The sequence below is a fragment of the Lagopus muta genome, chromosome 18 (genome assembly GCF_023343835.1).
Source record: "Lagopus muta isolate bLagMut1 chromosome 18, bLagMut1 primary, whole genome shotgun sequence".
Classification (NCBI taxonomy): Eukaryota; Metazoa; Chordata; class Aves; order Galliformes; family Phasianidae; genus Lagopus; species Lagopus muta.
This window is the reverse complement of record NC_064450.1, coordinates 10,657,381-10,678,614: the sequence shown is the minus strand read 5'-3', so window position 1 is coordinate 10,678,614 and position 21,234 is coordinate 10,657,381. Positions and strand designations below refer to the sequence as shown.

General features: G+C 45.3%; 3 protein-coding genes across 12 annotated transcripts in view; all 3 read left to right on the top strand.

Moving 5' to 3' along the window:
- The window catches only part of GRB2 (growth factor receptor bound protein 2), a 47,619-nt gene extending 43,218 nt beyond the window's left edge, over positions 1-4,401 (top strand). For all 7 annotated transcript variants that reach the window (XM_048965124.1, XM_048965126.1, XM_048965127.1 and 4 more), the window contains 2 exons: positions 35-203; positions 2,117-4,401. In XM_048965124.1, the coding sequence (XP_048821081.1) occupies positions 35-203; positions 2,117-2,302 (355 nt within the window). In that variant the 3' untranslated portion in view covers positions 2,303-4,401. The remainder of the gene's footprint in view (positions 1-34; positions 204-2,116) is intronic.
- Positions 4,402-5,609: 1,208 nt separating this feature from the next.
- Positions 5,610-14,044, top strand: SLC25A19 (solute carrier family 25 member 19). 3 transcript variants are annotated; one of them, XM_048965116.1, is made up of 7 exons: positions 5,610-5,820; positions 5,905-6,036; positions 6,504-6,659; positions 7,447-7,617; positions 8,582-8,765; positions 9,351-9,481; positions 10,708-14,044. In XM_048965116.1, the coding sequence occupies exons 2-7, from the start codon at positions 5,911-5,913 to the stop codon at positions 10,906-10,908; spliced, it is 969 nt and encodes a 322-aa protein (XP_048821073.1). In that variant the 5' UTR covers positions 5,610-5,820; positions 5,905-5,910; the 3' UTR covers positions 10,909-14,044. The 3 variants fall into 3 exon arrangements, with proteins under 3 accessions (XP_048821073.1, XP_048821072.1, XP_048821074.1); XM_048965115.1 differs by having other exon boundaries at positions 5,610-6,036; XM_048965117.1 differs by lacking the exon at positions 7,447-7,617 and having other exon boundaries at positions 5,610-6,036.
- An 803-nt stretch (positions 14,045-14,847) lies between these two features.
- MIF4GD (MIF4G domain containing) lies at positions 14,848-21,142 on the top strand. Of its 2 annotated transcripts, none has more exons than XM_048965119.1 (6): positions 14,848-14,977; positions 16,890-17,026; positions 17,764-17,873; positions 18,163-18,318; positions 19,033-19,125; positions 20,322-21,142. In XM_048965119.1, the coding sequence occupies exons 2-6, from the start codon at positions 16,945-16,947 to the stop codon at positions 20,547-20,549; spliced, it is 669 nt and encodes a 222-aa protein (XP_048821076.1). In that variant the 5' UTR covers positions 14,848-14,977; positions 16,890-16,944; the 3' UTR covers positions 20,550-21,142. The 2 variants fall into 2 exon arrangements, with proteins under 2 accessions (XP_048821076.1, XP_048821075.1); XM_048965118.1 differs by having other exon boundaries at positions 17,701-17,873.
- Positions 21,143-21,234: the final 92 nt, after the last annotated feature.

Here is a 21,234-nt window from a genome sequence, read left to right as displayed (position 1 = left end):
GTTCTTTTCTGCATTGTTTGCTCTTTTCTCCCAGGTTTGGAAATGATGTGCAGCACTTCAAGGTGCTTAGAGATGGGGCTGGCAAGTATTTCCTCTGGGTGGTGAAGTTCAATTCTTTGAATGAGCTGGTAGATTATCACAGATCCACGTCTGTCTCCAGGAACCAGCAAATATTTCTACGGGATATTGAACAGGTGCCACAGGTAAGAGAACCGTTTCTTCAGAGCATATTTAAACTATTGCAATCACAGTTTGAACTGGGATTGCATCTTAGGTTATATGAATGGGGATGGAGAAAAACTGACTTTTTTGCCTGTGGGAGTTTATTTTTGGATCTTGCTGCCAGTATACTGGAAAATAATCTGGATGTTTGTGCACAGTCTACCTGCTAAAACTCCTAGTATTCATTTCTGGCGGTGTTGTTGCTTGAATAGTTGGCTTGTGTTAATGTTTATGGGCACTGTTGAAGTAAGATAATCCAATTCCTGTGAGTTACGAGCATGTTTACTTCTGGTTTAGGATACAGTAAGAAAGCACGGTTTTGTCCTGGTTGGGAGCCAGAACTGTACTCCTCAATAGCAGTGAAATTTTAGTAGTGGTCTTGCCTGAAGAAGTGGCTACAGGTAGTAGCATATGTTTTAAACTTGGCAAATGTAAAAAGGAACTGAAAAACTACTACTAAGTGTCAGGTTGTGTCTGTCTTTTTGTTTCGTTTCCCAGGACATACAGAATGTTAGGTTGGATATAACTGCTTCTGTATGCAGTATTCTAGTTCCATCTTGAAGAGATGTGGAAACTTGTACTGCTCTTTGGATGCTGTCAGCCTTTGCCACAGTTCATCTGAATTAACATATGGCTCTGTGCTGTTTAGTTAATGGTGAACAGAGAATGGGAAAAGAGCTGTTTGAAAACAGCAAGCAGCATGAAGATACCTTTCTAGACTCCATGTTTTAAGAATGCAAATGCATTTTTAAATGAATGTGTAACTTCTCTGTAGGAATAGAAGCATTTGGTGACAAAACACACACTCTATAGCAAAACTTTCTAATACTGGAGCGGCTTAAAGGAAACGTACAGAACACCAACATCCAATTCTGCAGAGGAATTTTGTGTATTACAGTGGCTAGGTAGATCAGTAATATTAATGTTGTCATTTGATGTAGCAGGGCAAATGAGCAAAAAGACCATCATAATTCAGCGGAGTATGGAGTTTGTAGTAAGTTTTGGACACTGGAAAATAAATACTAGAACATCTGTGACATCTGGTTTTATTTTGCACTTTCACAGAAACCTGTTGTCTTAGTTTCAGCTGAGACAGAGTTGTTTTACTTCACAGTATCTAGTAGGGTTCTGTGTGTTTGTTTTTTTTTCCCCCTGAAAACAAAAACAATAACACACCAGTGTTTCCAGTTGTTGCTGAGCAGTGCTGTACAGAGCCAAGGACACTTCAGTTTTCTTGGTTTCTCCTACTGTCCTACCAATAAGGGGATGCACAGAGAACTAGGAGGCACAGGGGGTCCGAGGAAATGAGAGGGGACAGAACAAGGACAGCTGACTTAATCTGGCCAAAGGGGTATTCCATACCATATGATATCATGTGGAAGAAAAGTTTTTAAAGGGGTAGGCATTCATCTCTTTCTTCTTCTGCTTGGGATCCTCCAGGCAGAGAAGATATCGATTGGCAGGTGGTGAGCAACTGCTTGTGCATCACTTGTTATGCATTCACATATGCATAGTCATTAACTATTATTCTTCTTCCTTTTTCTGTCTTACTAAACAGTTTTATCTCAACCAAGGAGTTCTACTGTTGTTTTTTTTCTTGACGCTCTCCCCCACCCCACTGGGAAGAGGAGGAGTGAGCAAATGAGTGTGTGATGCTTAGCCATCTGCTGGGTTAAACCATAACTTCTGGTTTTTGTTTTTTTCTTTCCCTTCTGTGGACTATACTTTTTAATTGTCTTGCTACAGATGATAAAGGTTGGATTTAAGGGAAATGAAACAGCCCAAATGTTCACTACTAAAATCTGGTATAAGTTAAAATCTTGCTTGAGGAAGCAGATGTCTTGAGTGCTGAGGATGATTCTCATTCCACACATCTTTATTTCTTTATTTTCAGCAACCAACGTACGTTCAAGCTCTGTTTGATTTTGATCCCCAGGAGGAAGGAGAGTTGGGTTTCCGCCGCGGAGACTTTATCCAAGTCCTTGACAATTCTGACCCCAACTGGTGGAAGGGAGCCTGCCACGGACAGACGGGCATGTTTCCACGCAACTATGTGACCCCAGTGAACCGGAACATCTAGAGATAAATATTACAGATTATTTAAAGAAACAAGAGAAACAGTAATTACATACAGAGCCTAACTGCAGCCAGTGACCTAAAATCACACGGCGATAAAACCTGAGTCACCTTTCACCGTGAGGTGATCCTCCTTCACAGTGTGGAACTTCAGGGGCTGAAGGGGTTGGGGGGGAGGGAAGAGTTCAACTTACACACCAAAACTTATCAAAAAAGAGGAAGAAAAAAAAACAAAACAAAACAAAAAAAAAAAAACAAAAAAAAAAAAAAAACAAACAAATAATGAATTTCCTCAGCTGCTCCTGGGTTACTCCCTTTCATTTACTTAATGTTTCCCTTTGTCCTCTGTCCAGGCATGAAGTTTTAATGCCATTTAAAATTGTAGCCATGCAGTTAAAGGAAAAGGGAGAAACTCTGCTGGTATTTTCTCTCTGCAAATGGTTTATTTGTCATGAAGGGACATGAGAGGAAAACCAAATACACAGTCCTGCCTTTAAAAAAAAAAAAAATAATAATAATTTAAAAAGTCTCTGCTCTTGCCTTCAGCATTCAGCTGCTCTTGCCTGAGAAAGATGAGGTATTGCTCTAATTTTTGTCTCTTCTCCTTTGTCACTTTCTTCTGAAGCTCAGCAGCTTCCAAGCTGAGGAAGGGAGAAGAGTTGTGGATTTCTTTTTTTGTTTGAGTCACAGAGTTGCTTTCAGAAACTCCAAACTACAACCGAAGTTTGTTATTGCTGTGCTGATAGTCTTTTTGTTTCTTTTCTTAACTGTGTACGGTTGAGCACATTCTGTAATTTTTTCCATAGTGCCTTTCCCTTGTTTTTTTTATTATTTTTTAAGTTAAAAGGACAGTCCAGAGCTTTTCAGAGGGCCTTTTTTTCTGCCTATGTGTAAATAAATACTTCTGGATGGAAGGTGTAAAGGAAGGGTGGCTTTGTCAATGGATACCTGAAAAAAATCTACAGAGATGGAGCTTTGTTCTAAAGATTTGACTTGTTCTTTGACTTTCCTTGTTACAGGGGAAAAAAAAAAAAAAGGCATTCCTTGGCTGATTGGGCTGCTCAAACATGGGAAGCTGAAACCAGAAGCCTCAAAAGATTTAAGAGAAAGGGGAAAGATATGACCAGGGAAAATGTGGAAGAATATTTGGGGGAGGGAAGGTTAAGTGGGGAATTTGAGAAAGAGTAGCCCTGAGATGTCCTACAAAACGTACATTCCGTTGATGGAAAATTATAATGCAGAAAAACCTCAAGAAACAGTGCTTGAAAACATTTTATGCTATTAGTGAATGTTTCTATGTGATGCATGTAATCAGCCTGTCTCTTTTGCCTGGATAAGGGAGTTATTTGCAGTTGTGTTGCTCTTGAAAAGTGGGGTTGGCATCACTGTTCTCCAGTTTCTCCTCCCTCTTCAGGTCAGTGTTACTGTTAGACTCCCCATTCACAGCAGGCTGTGTGATGACTATAATTCCCACCTTTTCCAATAATGGCCTTCATTGTGGCCATTTGCTCTTTCACCAGAGCAGTGTGACATTGAATTGGATAGAAAGAAATCAAACTGCATTACTCCCTGTGCCAATCTTCAGTTGTGTTATTTTTCCTTTTGAGAGCTACTTGGCTGGATCCCTTCACTCCAACAACGAATCCAGAAACTGCAGTGGAGAGCTTCTCCTGTCCTGCCTAAGTACAGGCAGTCGTTTGTTGGAGGGTGCCTTTTTTGTACTAAATGTTATGTTTTATTTCTGAGACAAACTCTGCCTTACACTTTAATTTTCCAGCAGATTAAAGAGAGAGCTATCCTGTAGAGCATTACTTTCTCCCCCTCTCTTTGCTAGCTGTCACTCACTTTCTTCCTTCTTCATAAAGTGATTGGAAGAAGAATCTATGGCATTCTATACCTGGACCATTTGATTGTTTCCTTATTTTGGAATTGGTGTATATCATGCAACCTTGCAGACATATGTCTTGTGTGTGTATATATATTAAAAAAAAAAAAATCAGTGTTTAAATAAAAAAAGGCCTATGTACTTAATCCTTTAACTCTGCAGCAGCATTTGGTAGATAGTAATTAACTGTGAATAATAAATATACATTGAATTCTTCACTTGGGCATTTGTCTGTTATTTCATCTGACCAGAATATAGCTGATAAAGCTAATCTGTAAGTGCTCAGACTTACTGGCATCATGATTGGTTCTCAGCATGCCTACCTAAATTCACTGCTCTTTTGGTCTAAGCCAGCCACAATCCATGTAACTTACACTATTGCAAATAGTAAAGAAAGGGGAAAGGAATTTATTGGTTCACTGTCCAGTAGGAAAGCAGTGAATCTCTTAGCAGAATTTGGAGTGGCACTTAAACACTTCTTCCTTTTTTTTTTTTTTTTTTTTTTTTTTTTTTTTTTTAAGCTCTTCCTAACCTGTGGTGCTGACCAATGTAGTAAGGAGGCAGTAAGGAAGAGTGATATGCTAGTTATTTCTGGAGCATCTCGCTGAAGGACAGAGGGAAGGACAAGCTTCTGTAAGAATAGTGGCTTCAGCTCAGACTGCCACATGAAGGTTAGCTCTGCTTGGTCAGTGCCTTATAGGTCACTTGTTTTTTTCTTGTTGCATAAAGCAATGGAAGTGATGGTTCTAATGAGGTGCTCAGTGTTACCTTTTGGCAGCTGCTACTCTGAATCTGCATCTCCTCCCAGCCTTATGTCCAGACTGTGCCTCTCGGCTAGGCACTGGGTTTTAAAATACGAAAGGAGAACATCTGCTGATTAAACTGTGTTGTAACAATTCCTCTTACTGATGCTCAAATGCAGATGTAGTCAAGATGTACCAATGACTCCATTATTTTCCTATTTGTACCACTAAAGTCAATTTTTAAATAAATGCGTAGTAGGGGTTGTACCTTTGGCACTTCTATTTTACAATGCTGAAGCTGGATCAATGGCTCCGAACTGTTATTCATACTTTGGGCCTCTAGTGAAAAGTTGAGCAAAGCTTTCTTTCCTTCTGATCTAAGGAGGAAAGAAGAATGTTTGTTGCTGCTGTGACGGCACATAGGGAAGAGTTATTTTCCACCTTGGCTGCCCCAGATGCCAAAAACGCTGTAAGTACAAAAGCCCACTATCCCAGCGACCTTTTCGCGGGCCCCTACGCTGTTGCTGTTCTCGTGCTGCCTGCTCTGCGCAGCCGTTGCTCTCGTTCGAGAAGCGCAGCGGTACGTGGGGGCGGCCGGGCCGCCGCTCCTCTCGGTGTTGCTGAGGGGCTTGTGGGACTACAACTGCCAGCGTGCCCCGCGGTGCGCAGGCGCAGTACGGCGGCCTGCAGGCGGCTAACGCCGGCCTGGGCCCGGCGCAGCTGCGGCCGACGGCTGCACTCGGATCTGCGTCCCGCGCTGCTCCGGCGTACGATACGGGGCCCGTGGAGCGAGGAGAGGCTGTTTTGGGACGAGGGGGTGTCTGCTGGGGCCCCCGGCCTGAAGAAGGGGTGGGAAGGTGGTGAGGATGTGGGGCTCTTGGCCCCTGGCGTGAGGTGCGGTTTTGGTGTAGGGGGTTTGGGGCCGCAGAGCCCCAGCGCGGGAAAGCGGGGCTCCTACTGACACTGCAGTGACAGCAGGCAGGCATGGTCGGCTATGACCCAGAGGCAAAGTGCGTCTCCACGGTGGAAGCAGCTGCAGCAGGATCAGCATCGGGCTTCGTCACTCGGGTCCTGATCAGCCCTTTGGACGTCATCAAGATCCGCTTTCAGGTACCTGACTTGCTGGGGGACGCGTCTGTCACAGAGCAGAGCTCGCTGTCCTGTGTGACCAAGGTCACCTCAGCCAGGGCAAGATGAATCTGCCTTTGTGGATGCTGCACGCGATTCGAGGCAGTAGGACTGAGCTGAGGCCAGCACTTCTCTTTGTGTAACCTGTATGCTTGAATAGCATCTTGTGTTTTTCACAGTTTGTTCTCTTTTCCTCATCTTCTAAACAATCTCGCTTAATGAATTTCTCTATCGTCCTTATTGGCTACTTTAATGTGGTATGCATGTTTCTTGTTCTTCAAAGTCCTGTATAGAAAGTATCCCACTTGGTTCTACATGCGATTTTGAGGGAACACAGAATGTCTTCACTCAGCTTTGGTTGGCTATTGGGGTTATGAATTTCTGCATGGGACACTTGAACCTTGTTGAATCGTGATGTGGAATTGAAAATATTTTCTGTTTTCCTCCAGCTTCAAATTGAGCGGCTCTCCTTCAAAACTCCAGGGGCTAAATATCATGGCATCTTGCAGGCTGCACGGCGTATATTCCAGGAGGAGGGGATATTAGCCTTCTGGAAGGGTCATGTTCCTGCACAGCTCCTTTCAGTTGGCTATGGAGCAGTTCAGGTAAGATGATACTAGATGGGCCCGGTGTTTGTATGGACATTTTTTCTCTTCAGACTGATAGAATGAGCTGATGCAGAAAGGTCCAGCTTAATAGGACTGATTCAAGACAACTCCAGTCTCAAATATGTGTAGTTAAATAATGTTGGTGTCTAGTTCTTAAGTTAATACTTCCGAGCTTCCTGAACGCAGCTTAATTCTGCTTGGCCAGTGTGGAGCAAAGCAAAAGCAATCTCAGTTCACTGAGTACCCTGGTGTCACAGACAAGCCCTGCTTGTTCCTGACACTTCTCGTAACTGTTTATATGAGCCAAGCATGTGTAGTTCTTTGCTTTGATTCACATTTTCCTAGCAAGCTGTAAGGGCAGTGAAGTCAGTGAAGCAGATGACAGCATTTTGCACAGTGTTGCTATGCTTAATTTATAAGTATTAGCAGCGTGTTTTATGATCTCTGGTTGAAAAAGTAATGGGCAGCATGTATGTAATATAGTAAACAATTTTCAATATATAGAGAGAGCTTTAAAATATGTTTTTTGCAGTTCTAAATGTAAGATGTACAGGAAATATCAGAGATCACAATACCCCAAGCATTCTTCAGGCTGCTCAGTGACTTTTACAAGGCATTCTTTGAGCACATGCTCCAGTAGGTTGCAAATTGAAGAACTTTTGAAGGATAGAGAGAGGAGGTGGTTGTAAGCTGTGGGTGGAGCTCTTAGTAAAATGAAAGAGTGGGAGATCTGCATCAGTGATAAGAAATGACTCCTTGACCTCTGCATGTTTGTTTCTGCAAGTTCATGGCATTTGAAAGCTTGACCAAACTGGTGCACAACATCACCTCATACAATGCCCGCAATTCCTTTGTGCACTTCATCTGTGGTGGACTATCAGCTTGCACAGCCACTGTTGCAGTTCAGCCTGTTGACACACTACGTACTCGTTTTGCTGCTCAGGGTGAGCCTAAGGTATGGTTAAGGATTTGATGTTTGGAATTACAAGCCATAGCAGCAGCAATATTTCATTTCTGAGAATACAGGAAGTTTGAAACAGTCTGTGCTAACAGTGGGTCAGCATAAAGGAGAAGTTGCTCTTACTGGGCAATGTTTGTGTTGCATGCAGGGTATCCTCCATACTGTTGATATAGCTTCTTTAATTGTGTTTTGCTGATCCTGTTTTTGTTTGACTTCTGACAGGTGATGCAGAAAGGTAAAGTTGTCCTTACAAAGATAACTCAGTTTTCATTTTGGCTATTGGCCAGTTGGAGAAAATAATCCTTAGTCTGTGGTGCTTCACGTTTGACTTTCGATTTACATGCAGTGAAGTTTAAGTCATGATGAGGATGATAATTGATGCCTTTTACCTGTGTTTCTTAATCTTACTTATGCAAGAGTTGGTCTCCATGCTGATTAGGTCTGTAATAATTAGACACATATGAATTTGTATTGGAACCATTTCTGGTTTTTGTTTTAGCTTGCAGTAGAATCACAGTATGTATTGTCTGAATTCTGTTTCAGGAGCAAGCTGAGCTGTTAAATAGCAAATTAAATAATTACATCAATGCTTCAAGTGGTCTCAATCCACAGCTCAGCCCTGTGCCTCATTTGTTTCCCTCAGAAGCATGGCTTAGATGTGGGATTCATTGTCAGCCCAGGCTCTAGTGCAAACCTAACAATCTGTTTGTTCAATTAGTCTAAGTTAGGCATAGGCTTAAGTTGTCAGCTTACTTATAAGAGCCACAAGGGTTTAGCTGAGAATACTGCATGAAGATATACGAAATCGTTTTGTTCATTGCACTGTGCTGAAAATCAGTCAGTTGTATTTTAGGCAAAAGGAAGTTCTTATACTCTTTACTTACAATTATCCTAACCTTTGATTTTGCTGTTTCTAAGCCTCTTTCACTGGCAAGTCAATGTCTTCTGTGTTGTCCAGATCTATCAGAACCTTCACCATGCAGTGATGACCATGTACCAGACAGAAGGGCCTCGGACTTTCTATAGAGGTCTGACCCCTACAATCATTGCTGTCTTCCCATATGCTGGTTTCCAATTCTCCTTCTACAATATTCTGCAACAGTTTTCAGAACGGATGATTCCAGATGAAGGAAAAGAAGGAGGTAAGTACTTAACATAATTAAGTCTGCGATATTAAAAGAAAGTAATCATAAATGTTGTTTAGGGGGACTGACATAAACTCAGTATTCATTCCTATCAACTTTTTGTATGCAACCTCTTAAAAGCATCTGAATTCCCCATCTCATTCGTAACCCTGCAGGGATACTCCAGACGTATGTGGAATTAATTTTTCAAGCACCTTTTTGAATGGTTTCGAATGGTCGTGAAGGAAATGTAACTAGATGGGAAAGTGAAGTGTCAGCAGCCCAAGGTGCTTTTTCTTGAGCTGGTGGCTGTTTCTTTTGTGCACTGCCACTTGGTAGGTCAAAATCATAAATTAATGTAATCAGTGTAGGTGAGCTGTTACACTCTGGCTCCAGAGTGGGCATTGGGACCCCAGTGTGGAAGAATATAGATTGAGGTTCAGTGGTCAAACTATGCAGAAAAAATGGTGTAACTTCACAGTGTTTCTGGCCTTCCTTCTTTTAAAAAGCATTTTAATTTACTTTTAATAACTTTTCAATCTGAGGTCACTGCTAATCCTCTTTTCTCCCTCTTTGCTGTGTTTTCCTCTTTCTGCTTCTCAGGCAATGTTAAAAACCTTGTTTGTGGCAGCTGTGCTGGAATCATCAGTAAAACCCTCACTTACCCTTTTGACCTGATCAAAAAACGACTGCAAGTGGGTGGCTTTGAGCGTGCCCGAGCAGCCTTTGGGCAGGTAAGAAATGTTTGAATTCTCTATTTTTCATTCATCTGGATTCACATCAAGACAATCCAGAGCCCATTCATCACTGCAGTGAAGTGATGATTCATTAGAAGTACTTGTTGTCTTTGTATGTGGTTGGCAACTTTCTAGCTTCTGTGAGCTAAGCACTGTTCTCACTTAATACTGGGAATAGCTGCTTGAATAAATTGGATTATTTTCTTAAATTGTCCAGCATACCTGTGTTCTGCCTTGTCATCCATCTTCATCAGCTAGGCTGTCTTGGAGCTGAGGATGAGTTGTAAAAACAAAGGGGTTTTAATTTCCTTTATTCTTCTACTTGCCACCTGATTTTGTGATTTGGAACCAAATAGGTGACCGAGAATTATGCTAGCTTTATGCTGGGGTCACCTGTCTCTCAGGATCATTTTCTGAAATTAATGTTTTGCTGCAAGGAATAGGAACAAAGTATTCAAAGTATACAAAGCATACATTTTATGTACCAGAATGTCCTGAAATTCAAAGCAAATTAAATACTTCTGGCATTCCTAATCCCTGCTCATCACATCTGGAAATACGCTTTAAGGCAACCACAGATCTTTCAAGAAGCTATCTATGTTTTTCCCTGAGAAGTAGTTGTTTCCTTTTTTCCTCCAAATTCCCTGGGTCTGAAAAGCAAATCAGCCTGTATTTGAAGAAACTCTTGAAATCTTAACTTATTACACTTGATGCTTCTTTTCTTCTGGTGAGGTACAGTGTTTGTTCTTAGCATTGATGTGTCACAGTATTAAACCTTTGTGGTATGATATGATGACGTGCAGCTAGTTAATTTATAGACTTCTAAGTGCTGTAGATGTGTTTTTCTTCTGTCAGAGAACTGAGAAGTTGTCCCTTCTTAGAGAGTGAAGGAGATGGAAACCAATAGCAGCACAATCTGAAATAAGTGCTTCACAAACTTGCACCATAAATAATGCATGCCATTGTAGCATAAAGATTTTATGGACCTTCAGTTAAAACAATCTACTTAAGCCATTGCTGATGCAAAATATATAGTTTCCCTCTACCAGCACTCTTAACAAACTGATTCTCTGAAATTTTCAGTTATTTATAATAAAAGAAAAGCATCTCTAGGCTGCATGTCTAGATTATGTTTTTCTGTGGTATAATCTGGGAATTTCTGTTGCTTTTGCAAGTAGGCTGTCCTGGATTTCTTTTTTTAACCTTGTGCCATTCTTTCCCAGGTGCGGATATACAGGGGTCTCCTGGACTGCATAAGGCAGATCATGCGAGAGGAGGGCCCGGGTGGATTCTTTAAGGGCCTTTCACCCAGCTTGCTGAAGGCTGCTGTCTCTACTGGTCTCATCTTCTTTACTTATGAGCTGTTCTGCAGCCTGCTGTGTGCCCTGAAGAATGCTGACAGCCCCAAGAGGAAGGGAGGCTGAAAGGGGCATGTGTTTTGTCTACCTAGTGTTCTCCTGCAAGAGGGAAACTGAAGGCTTTGCTCTGTCTTTATCATGCTGGAAATGTCAGAGCACCCAGAACTCCACTAGCCCATAGGAAATTGTGTCCTGTGTCCAAGCAGGGGATGAAGGTGACTGCAGTTGTGCTAAATGCACTGAATTGCTTTACTGGAAGCTGTTATAGAGAGCACTTCTTTGTTCTGTCTCCCCTGATACCAATGTGTGTTTAGTGAGGAGGGCAGCCAAGCATACAACTAACTACCTGGCACAGACTGTGCTCTGACAAGACACTTGGTAAACTGGGTGAGTGCTTGTGCTTGCCGTGGGTCACAGACGGGTCCTGGACAGCTGGTGCTGCCTCACCAACATAGCGCCGCTTAATGCTGCATTTGCACAACTTTATTTTCTTCCTTTCGGCCTGCTCTTCACAGCTTATTCTTTTCTCTGTTGCACAGGCAGCTCTGCACCGGATTTGAAAAGACAGCTAAAACCACTTCAGCATACACAGATGCTTGGTTTTCGTTTCCTTTGCTGACGGTCGTTTTTTTCTCGATTACAGCTTGCTGGCTGTGCCAGTTGTAAACACAGCATCTTTTAGTGGATTGTGCTAACTCGAGCTTGTTCTCCCTTTACCTCTGGTCAGCCTGATTGTATCTTAAGTGCCAATTTCTCTTCTGGCATGTCTTTTCTCTCAAGATTTTGCATTGCCTCGGTTGTGCTTTTTACAAATAAACCCAAAGGGAGAAGAACCCCACTCTGTGAGGTTTCAACGCACAAGCCCAATTCTTACTTCATAGTTTTTTGTTTCCCTGCTGCAATGAGGTGGGTGAACAAGTGCTTTGTAGATTTAATTTAGACTATGTTGGAACGGTGAAGGAAAGTCCAGTGGAAACTATGCTAGAGTCTTTTTTTAAAAACAGTTTCCTGTGACATTTTTACAGTCATCAGGGTGTTAATCCTAAATGGTCTGGTCAAATTCCAGCATGACCAATTCCATTCTGTTGATACGAGCCTTCTCAAGCGATTTTGATTGCATATCAGTGTTACTTATCCTGAGCTATTGTGAGAGCCTCTTTTTAAAAAGCAGCTGTTTCACTGGTGGATGAGATATCCAGTGAAATTCTTACTGCAGATGATTTTGAGAGCTATATAAAATTTGATTCACTGTGCATTGTCAGATAGGAGGCTGATATATGAGCCTCTAAGGAGGAGTTTTAAATGCATGCATTAAGAAAATGGGCATGAAAATGCTGACAAGTTTTCTCAGAGTTCCTCAATCCCACTGGCATTTTCCTGTGTTACATAGGCTCTAATGAGGTCTCCTCAAAATGTGCTTTAAAATATTTTGCCTTTGTTTACTGTTTATCTGTTATTCTTGGAAGGCATCATAGCCCATAATGACTTGGCGTACATCATAACCGGTAGTGAACTGAGCCTCGTGACATCCTTCAAAACAGACATAGGTTGGGGTTGTTACTGTTTTTTCGGCTACTGGTAGAGAGGAATGCTATAGCAAGGACAGAAAAGTTTCCATGCTGACTTAGACCTCCATACCACCATAGGAAATCTGGAGCCATCTGTCCTATTTAAACATTACAGGACTCTTGTTTTCTGTGAAAGAGTTCAGCTGCACACAATAGAGGTAAACTGGGTAGGAACTCAGCAGTGAGAAATGTAAGCTCTGGAACAGAGGATGATTTTCTTTGGTTGTCACAGAGGCAAAGAATAAAGAGCACAAAACTGTACTCTGTTAAGATTATGTCCCTTGAATGTGCTGTGGGGCTTGAGGTCATTCAGGCAGACTGCTTCAGGGTGTGTAGTGCTTGCCTGCTCCATGGAAGGGGCAGCAATGGAGAGCATAGGGCAGCCTCTTCTCCCTCGGATAGATTTCCTCCGCAACGCATGACTTGCTTCCAGCAGGTGTCAGTGTTTAAGTTACGTCAGTCCAGCCTGGGCTCTGTAAGAGGCTCTCCTCGGGCACAGCTTTGGCATGCGACCTGGTTTATAGGTCCGTCATGGAGGCCGTTAGGCATAAATGTTAGAGGCTCATAAAGGCAGCTGATCTTTCAGTGAGTGGAGGAGAAAGAGGTGACAACCTCAACTGTACAATATTGGAAGTTGCACCTAACCATTGCTTTGGTCAGCAGCATCTGTCCATGAGGAGTTTGAGATGTGCACTTGGCAGACTGAGAGTTGCTGTTGGGGAACCACTGTAATGGCAATGTTACTTTAGGGAGTAAGAGTCGTGTAATGCAAAGAACTGTGGTAGCTCTTCTTTCTGATGCTGCCCAAGCAAAACCCATGAACACCATTCGAAACAAAATTTCCTAGAACCGGAAGAATGGGAGATAGCTGTAATCCCCTGGTTCTTCTGTACAACAGAACAGATTATCTCTTAAAAGTTTTGCAGTTCAGTGCAGATCCAAGTGAACCCTGCGGTGGGTGACTTGCTGTGAGACCACCAGAGTCCAACTGTTGGGATAGCTGGGATTCACTGATGTAACCCTGTCAGTAGGGATTTGTGTAGCCTGAAATTCACCTCTCAAGCGCTTGGCTGTTGTACTTGTTTTCCTCCAGTGCCTTCTATTGTGATAATGTCCAAAAGCACTTAGGCAGAGCATTACATCTCAGCTGGATGTGGCTCTGAGCAGCCTGGTCTGGTAGTTGGTGACCCCACGCATGTCAGGACAGTTGAAACTAGATGATTGTTGTGGTCCTTTTCAACCCAGGCCATTCTACGATTCTGGGATTGCACAAATCACACTGTGGCAATGGGGGTCCACCATACGTGCCTGAAATGGGAGAGCCCTTACGCGCAAATTCTGTGATGGATGCACTGTTTCCTTTAGCACTGACCATCTCTGAGTTCCTAGATGGTTGTATGGGTGCTCATCCAGTAGCATCTTTAAAAATAAATGAATGTTTTACAGTTGGTTCTGGAATTGACTGTTTTTAATTTGCATTTAAGCTGTTATTGTGATGCAGAACAATAATTCTCTCTGTTGTCTGGGTAGATCTTTTGCAGCTGCTGTCATCTGAAGGCATGTGAGCACAAAGTGCTTAAAGCATGTGGCTACCTTCATAAAGACAAGACATTAAATACTTTGTTGTGCTCGTGTCTGGCTGCAGTTTCTCATTCCTTCCCTTCCGGTCAGTGTGTGCAGTTGGACCCTGCACGATTGCTGGGGCAGGAGCTGCTTCCTGGGAGCCATTGGCAGGCAGAGCTGTGCTATCCTCTCTGCATTGAGTATCTTTGGGAACTGCACAAAACAGTCACAGCCAGGGCTTTGTCTTGAGCCGCAAATCCACGGTGAAGGATTTCAGGCTTTGTTTTCAGCCAGGCCACACAATGCTGCAGAAAATGTTACAAACTGCTCACTCTGCATTTCCTCCGGCTGTTTTCCATTTTCAGCGTTCTGGCTGCATTGCTGTCTGGTAAAAGCTGCAGTAACGTCAAGAGCTGAATGATCTTCCCGACCTGAGAGAAAAAAACTGTGTGCTCCGTATGAGTTACACTGCATTCAGCAAGCTCTTGAAAGCATGAGGTGTTTAATCTCCTTTTCCATGAATTTTCATACTAATTTTAATACTCGGCAGCAAGCAGCACCACAGCAGGGGCTTGGAGCTGCTCTGCTGCAGCTCACCCTGACGTGAATGGGGAATAAGCGCGATTCTCACCCGGAGCTCGGCGAGACGAGGCGCGATGAGGTAAGCGCGGCCCTCACAGCGCCGCGGGGGGCGGGGGGGGTGGTGTGAGGTGAGGTGGGATCTCGGGGGCGGCCGGCGGTGCTGGGGGGGTTCCCGGGGAGGAGCGGCGCCGGCCCCGCCCCGCCGTGGCCCTGCGCTGCCGGCTGCGGCGCTGCAGCCGCTCGCCCGGCCCGGCCCTCGCCCTGCCCCCTCCCGCCCTCGGAGCGAGGGCGAGGAAATGACCTAAGAGGAAACCCGGGGCGGTGTCGGCGCGGCGGGTCCGGGGCGCCGCGGTTATGGCGCTGCGTTCCGCGGTCCGCCCTGCGCAGCCTCGGAGGCTGGAGGAGCAGGGGCGGCCCGGCAGGTCGGTGCGGCGGCGCCCGGTCCTCCCCCCCCCTCCCCCCCCTGCGCCCTGCCAGGAGCTCCCCGGGACCGTCCAACCCCGTTCTGTCCCGGGGCCGCTGGGCCTGAGTGAGGGTTGGGAGTCCGGCGACTTAGGAGGCGGTGTCGGGACCGGGCGACACTGGGTGCTCCGGACGGCCGCGGGTGGCCACGGCTCGGTGGTGGGAAAGGAGGCTCGCTGCTCTCCTCCCCGCCGCTGTGATGGTTCGCACCTGGCGGGGTACCAGGCCCTGGCGGGTCGGGAGTGCTCACCCCAACCACGTCCCTCCAGATCGCACTAAGATGGCTTATTACGGTGTGCTTTCGGTAGGATATTTGGAGATAACTGTGCTAAGGGCACTGCCGCCAGGCTGACAGACCAAGCGGCAAGATCTCACTCTGGTGCTGCTTTTATGCTCACGCCTTTCAGGTTGCTCTGGGCAGGGTTACTTGGCGCTGCACAAACTGGCCGTTCCGTCCCCGAGCATCCCGTGAAGCTCTCGGGGAGGCAGTGGGCGGTGACGGCGCAGACGCTGCCAGACGGGCTCAGATTTGTGCTGCCTCATTGCCCTGCCACGCTTTGGCTAGGTTTTCGCCATGGGCTGTGCTGTCAGCAGGACGTGGGCCTGCCGGTGAGCTCAGGCTGCCGTGAAGAGCGGTTTGAGTGCAGGTACACAGAGAGAGAACAGTGCAAATAGGGGACAGCTTAGATTGGAAGGGGTCTTCCTGCTGGGCACGGTGCAGGGGTGCCCAGCTGTTGTGAATCCATCTGGGAGGAAACTTTAGTGCAGTCTGGAGGTAAGTAATGGTATGCAGAGGAAAGCTGTGAGTGCTGTTGGTTTGTGGCAGCCCCAATGGGGCAGGGTCTGCCCTGGGCCTCCCTAAAAGGCACCAAGGAGGGCAGACCTGGGCCTCTTCTGTGCCAGCAAGCTTTGCCGAATGCTGTGGGTTGTTAATGTGTTGTGCCACAGCTTTGTGGGAAGGAGAGCATCCGTGGGTCAGGCTGTTTGTGATCCGTCGATGCGCCTCTAAAGGGCAACAAGCTCTTCAGCTTTAATTGTGGAAGGGACCTTTTGCACAGAGCAGTGAGCAACAGATGAGGAATTTCAAAGAGCTGGCAAAACTAATTTGTTAAATTGCCTTCTCCCTGTTTGTGCTGCAGGTCTGGTAGCCTGGCATTTTTCATCCTGCAGAATGTCTTGTGTGTGTCAGAGGAAACCCTGCCTCTGTGCCGTGTCTACCCTCTTGCCATCTTTGCTGCCTCACAAACCAGCAAAAAATTAATCTAGAGATTATTCAACACTGCAGAGAGCTGCAAAAGGATGAGATAGAAGCCGTGCTGGAATTTGGCTGAACATTTTCCAGTGTTCTGCTGTGTTCTGGGAGTTGAAGGGACCTCATTCCGTTGCAGGAGGAGAGTGTGGATTGGATTGCTTAAGTGTTGGTTTTGAATCTTCCCAGGCTTTGTGTGAAATCATCTGAATTGCTGTTTCAAAGGCACAAAAGAGTGGCTGCATGGAGTGCTCCTGCATACGTACTTCTCCTTGGTGTAACCACAGGGAAGCTTTCTGGACGAAGACAGTTATTTTGGGGGATTGATTTGGTGTGCTGTCCTTAAATCTGCAAATCAATAGACTGATTTTCACATCAGAAGAATGTAAGATGAAGCCCAAAAGTTCCTTGTCATAAGCTAGTAGGAAGCAAGACTTAAAAAAATGTGGGAATTGGTCTTTGCCCAGACTTAGGGCTGGAGCTGGATGCTGTATTAACAGGATACTTCTTATTGTCTGGAGGGCTGAGGTAGAAGTCTGGGCTCCAGGACTGGATGGGACTTGCCAGGCTAGGTGGAGGTCTGGGCTCTCTGGCCAACTAAGTCCTGTTTGCTCTTTTCACAGGGGCTGCTGCTAGCACATCTGTTCCCCTGATTCTTGCTGTTGGAGGAAGCCAGTCATGGGGGAAACAGGCAAAGAAGAGTATAAAATACAGTCGTTTGACATTGAGACTCAGAAGCTGCTGAAAACAGCACTCAAAGGTCAGCAGGTTTTTTCTAGCTTTTCTGCCACACTCAGCTTGGCTCACTGGTGTGGCTAGATACTTGGGCCCCTTCTGCTGTCACCAATTGCTAAGCGTAGAAAAGCTGTTTCATAAACGCTGTTGATACGGGACTGAATCCCTCCAGGAGGTTCTTTGTTCCCTGCCTCTTCTCTCCCACCTCTACCTCATTGTTGAATCGTGGGCTAGTTGTTCAAATCCAGGTTCTCAGAGGACCATGCTCATCATAGTGCTTTTCTCTCATCACTGGTGTCTTCTTCTCTTGTTCTCACTCAGCATCTCTTTTCAGATCTTGCCCCTCACTCTTCTCTCTGTGCCCAGTTTCTGCACCCTGTCCCCCAGTGTCTCCTGCTCACAGGTCATGTCTATTCAAAGCCTGGTGGGAATTTGCTTATCTGTCTGCCACTAGCCCAACTTCAAAGCAGTGCTGGGACTTCAGATACAGATCAACTTCTTGCCTCCCTTCATTACCATGTTTTTCTCCATCACTTTTGCATCTTTATGGCTGTGTCCAGCCTGAAAAGTCTGTGCAGTTGTTGGAGGTGGTATCTCCAAAGCAGATGGTGTGCAAGAGGGATGTGGGAGTGAGCATGAGTTTTTGTACCATATGACATAGTTGTATGGTGCTCCATGCCAACCTTGGTTGCTTCCCAGGTATCTTGGAGCAAGCAAGGCATAAGAAATATTGGATCCAGACAGTATTTCTCCTCTCTACAGACCCCAGCAATGTGGACCTGGACAAAGTGGCCAATGTTATAGTTGACCAGTCCCTCAAAGACTGTGTGTTCAGCAAAGAGGCAGGGCGCATCTGCTACACCATCATCCAGGTAAGAGATATTTGTGTCTGGACAGTAAAATGCTGCTAACCTGTGCTAGGCCAGGACATCTTCTAGCCCTGCACTCTGACTCTTCAGCTAGCATCTCCCTTCTTCCACTTGGCCCCTGCACTGGCAGGATACAGATGTGCAGCTGGTGGGTGCAGACAGCTGCAGCCTTTCTATGTCTCTGGGCATCACAGGAGGGTATCAGGATGGTCCTGCAACATCCAAATCCCTATCCCCCCTGCCCCTCTCTACCCCAGTTTCATCCCTCCATCCTGCTTTTGTGGGGTCTTAGGCAGAGAGCAAACAGGTCGGCCAGAGCATCTTCCGGAGGAGCCTGCTGAACCGGCTGCAGCAGGAGTACAAGGACAGAGAGGATTTGCGCAACCGGTCGCTGCAGGCATGGATCTGCTACGTCACGTTCATCTGCAACATCTTTGACTACCTGAAGGTAAGGAGCCAGAGCAGGAGTACCTGGCTGAAGGGTACCAGATGGGCCCAGGGCAGAAGTGTCAAACGTGTGTTACAACATCCCAGGGCCACAGCTCAGCAGAGTGGGACCAAAGCCAGTTCTCAGAATGAGGATGCTCCCAGGTTACTGCTACATACGAGCAAGTAATCAGCCTTGAAGAGGCAGAGATGGCTCTGGGGACAGTCACAAAGTCTGAGCTATTGTGTTTCATACCTGGTGTTTGAAATCCCTTCATTTAACCTGTTCTGAATATCCTAGATCAAACTAGTTGCTGTTAAGTCTAAGGGTAACTGCATTTTTTTTAGTCACTTAGGTGATCAAATAATTTCTAACCCACATAATAATGGAATTTATCTGCAAGCCTTTGCTGCAGTGTGTGCTTTAGATGCCTGCTTGGTGTGGATGTAAAAGTGATGCAATTCCTGCAGGCAGGAAGAATGCTGATACAAGAAGCGTATTTCCCATAACTACCTGTTTACATTTAAAAATAGATGTTTCCTCATCGCTTGTTGAGTTTCTGTGGCTGTTGGAGAGTCAAAAGTCTGGTTTTCTATGTAAATAACACCATTACTGCATTTGGCAGCAGTTTTTTTCCCTTCTTTGAAATGCAGCAAGAGAAGAATTATCTAAAATAGCCGAAGAGACTCTTCCCCTTCTGCCACCAAGCTGACAATAGCTCCTGCCTCTTTACAGGTGAACAACATGCCCATGATGGCTTTGGTGAACCCTGTTTACGACTGTCTGTTCCGACTAGCACAGCGTGATAGCCTGCAGAAGGAAGAAGAGGTGAGGAGGGTTGGTCATGTACCCTTTGTTCAGTTAAGGACAAGCAAAAAGCACAGCTCTGGGGGGTGAAGAGAGCTTTACGGCCAGGCAGGAGCCTTCCTCCCCATTACGTGCTGGAAGGAAACCTACTGGACAAGAGGGCTTGCACTGCAGAAGGAAGCAGGATGGAGGTGCTAATTGTGGCTCCTTTGCCCATGCTACACATCCTTCTCTTGCATAGCATTTTTTTCCCTGTGGCTATGTCATTACTGGCTGCACACTGCTGCAGAGACCCAGCAGCACAGCCAATCCTTGAGATAAGGGATGTCTAGCATTCTGCAAGTTCATCTCCCGTCATACAAGAAAAACGTAACTACTGTCTCTTATTTTCACAGAAAGCAGCTGCTTTTCTGGCAGCCCCAGTTGCTGGACATCTGGAAAAGCAGCTGTCAGACTGATCTACTGGGGCACTGCAGCCATGGGAGGTGATGGCAGATACTGCAGTGGCTGCATGCCTACAGAGTTTCTGTGTGTGTCCTGCAGGTCTCAGTGACATGCACAATGTTTTGTGTAGCTGCTACTCATCCGTCTGGGCCTGCAGAGCTGATGCTGTGCCAAATGCCAGCAGGCTCCAGGCTCTTCTGGAATTGTAGTTTTATATGTGTCTGGTCAGCATATAAAGGCGCAGAAACATACTCAGGGCATGTTTGAGCTGCCCATGGATTACTGTAAAGTGTATGAGCCCTTGGATGGGGCCCTTTGTTTTTTTTTTCCTCAGCACAAATCTCCCATCCCTGTGATTCACTGACTTACCCCTCCTATCCAAAGATTCAGTCTGTGCCCATTTCCTGTACATCTCCTGACTTTCTAGGATTTCTAGAAAGTGTTCCACCTATTTCCCTCTGTTCTTACTCCAGCTTCTGCCTTCAGTCTTGCCAACTCGTTCTGCATCCTGCAGAAAGGTAAAACTGTTAATGGTTCATTTTTCTGGCAATTTTGCTCACAAGGCAGGGGATTTCAGGATGTGTTTTCCCAGCACTTTCCTGACATTCAGCCTTCTGGATCACAGCAACTTGGAACAGAACTGTCACCTCTTGAAAATTCAGAGCAGAAGGAGCAGCATGAGTTGATCCAAAAGTGACTGATGGGGCCTCCAGTGATACACCAAAGTTCTTAATTCCTTTGTACTCAACCATCTCCTTCTCTTCCTTCTGAAGGTGGACTGCTTGGTCCTACAGCTCCACCGTATTGGTGAACAGCTGGAGAAGATGAACTCCCAGCGGATGGATGAGCTCTTCTCACTCCTTCGAGATGGCTTCCTTTTACAGGAGGGGCTCAGCTCCCTGTCACAGCTCCTGCTGCTGGAGATCATTGAGTTTCGGGCTGCTGACTGGAAGATGACAGACGCTGCCCAGAAATATTATTATAGCGAAGTGACAGATTAAGCCCTCTACAGCAGAGGTGGAGAGATGTCCACAGCACTTTCACCAGCAAGCTTCATACCAAGTTTGAATTTCTTTTCTTTTTTTAAGCACTTCTTGTAAATAGGATTTATCCTGGCTAAAGCCTCTGGGTATTTAACTGTCATCTTATCAGTCTGTGACCGGTGCTAGCCTGATTTTGGATATTTAGGCAGGGGGGCACACTGAAACCAGCAAGTTCTTCCACTCATTTTGTTTAATGATGGGCTGCTGCCAGCAGAAGGCAAGGAAGGCTTAAACCAGCATTTTATACAAGTATTAAGGAAAGCTGAGAGCATGGTGGTTGAGCCAAGAGCCAACACTGCTGAGGGAGGCAAAGGAGAAATGTTTCACAGCTCACAGTCCCAGACCAGGTTGTTTAGGAAAAGTTACAGAAAATACTGTGGTCAGATACATCACAAATAGCTCACCAAATTGCTGCTTTCCACTGATTACTTCCAGCAGACTGGCAGTATCTGCATAGGTGTATGACTGTGGGTCGTTAGTTACCAATATCTGCTGGCAGTCTTCAGCAGGATACGGGTTCTCGAGCACATGTAGCTAGAAGCAAGTTTTTTTTATATGTTTTATACAGTAACTGTTCTGGGTCTTTTCAAAATCTATTAAGGTTCAAGTATGGTATGTTTGTATATGGTATGAGAATAAGAAT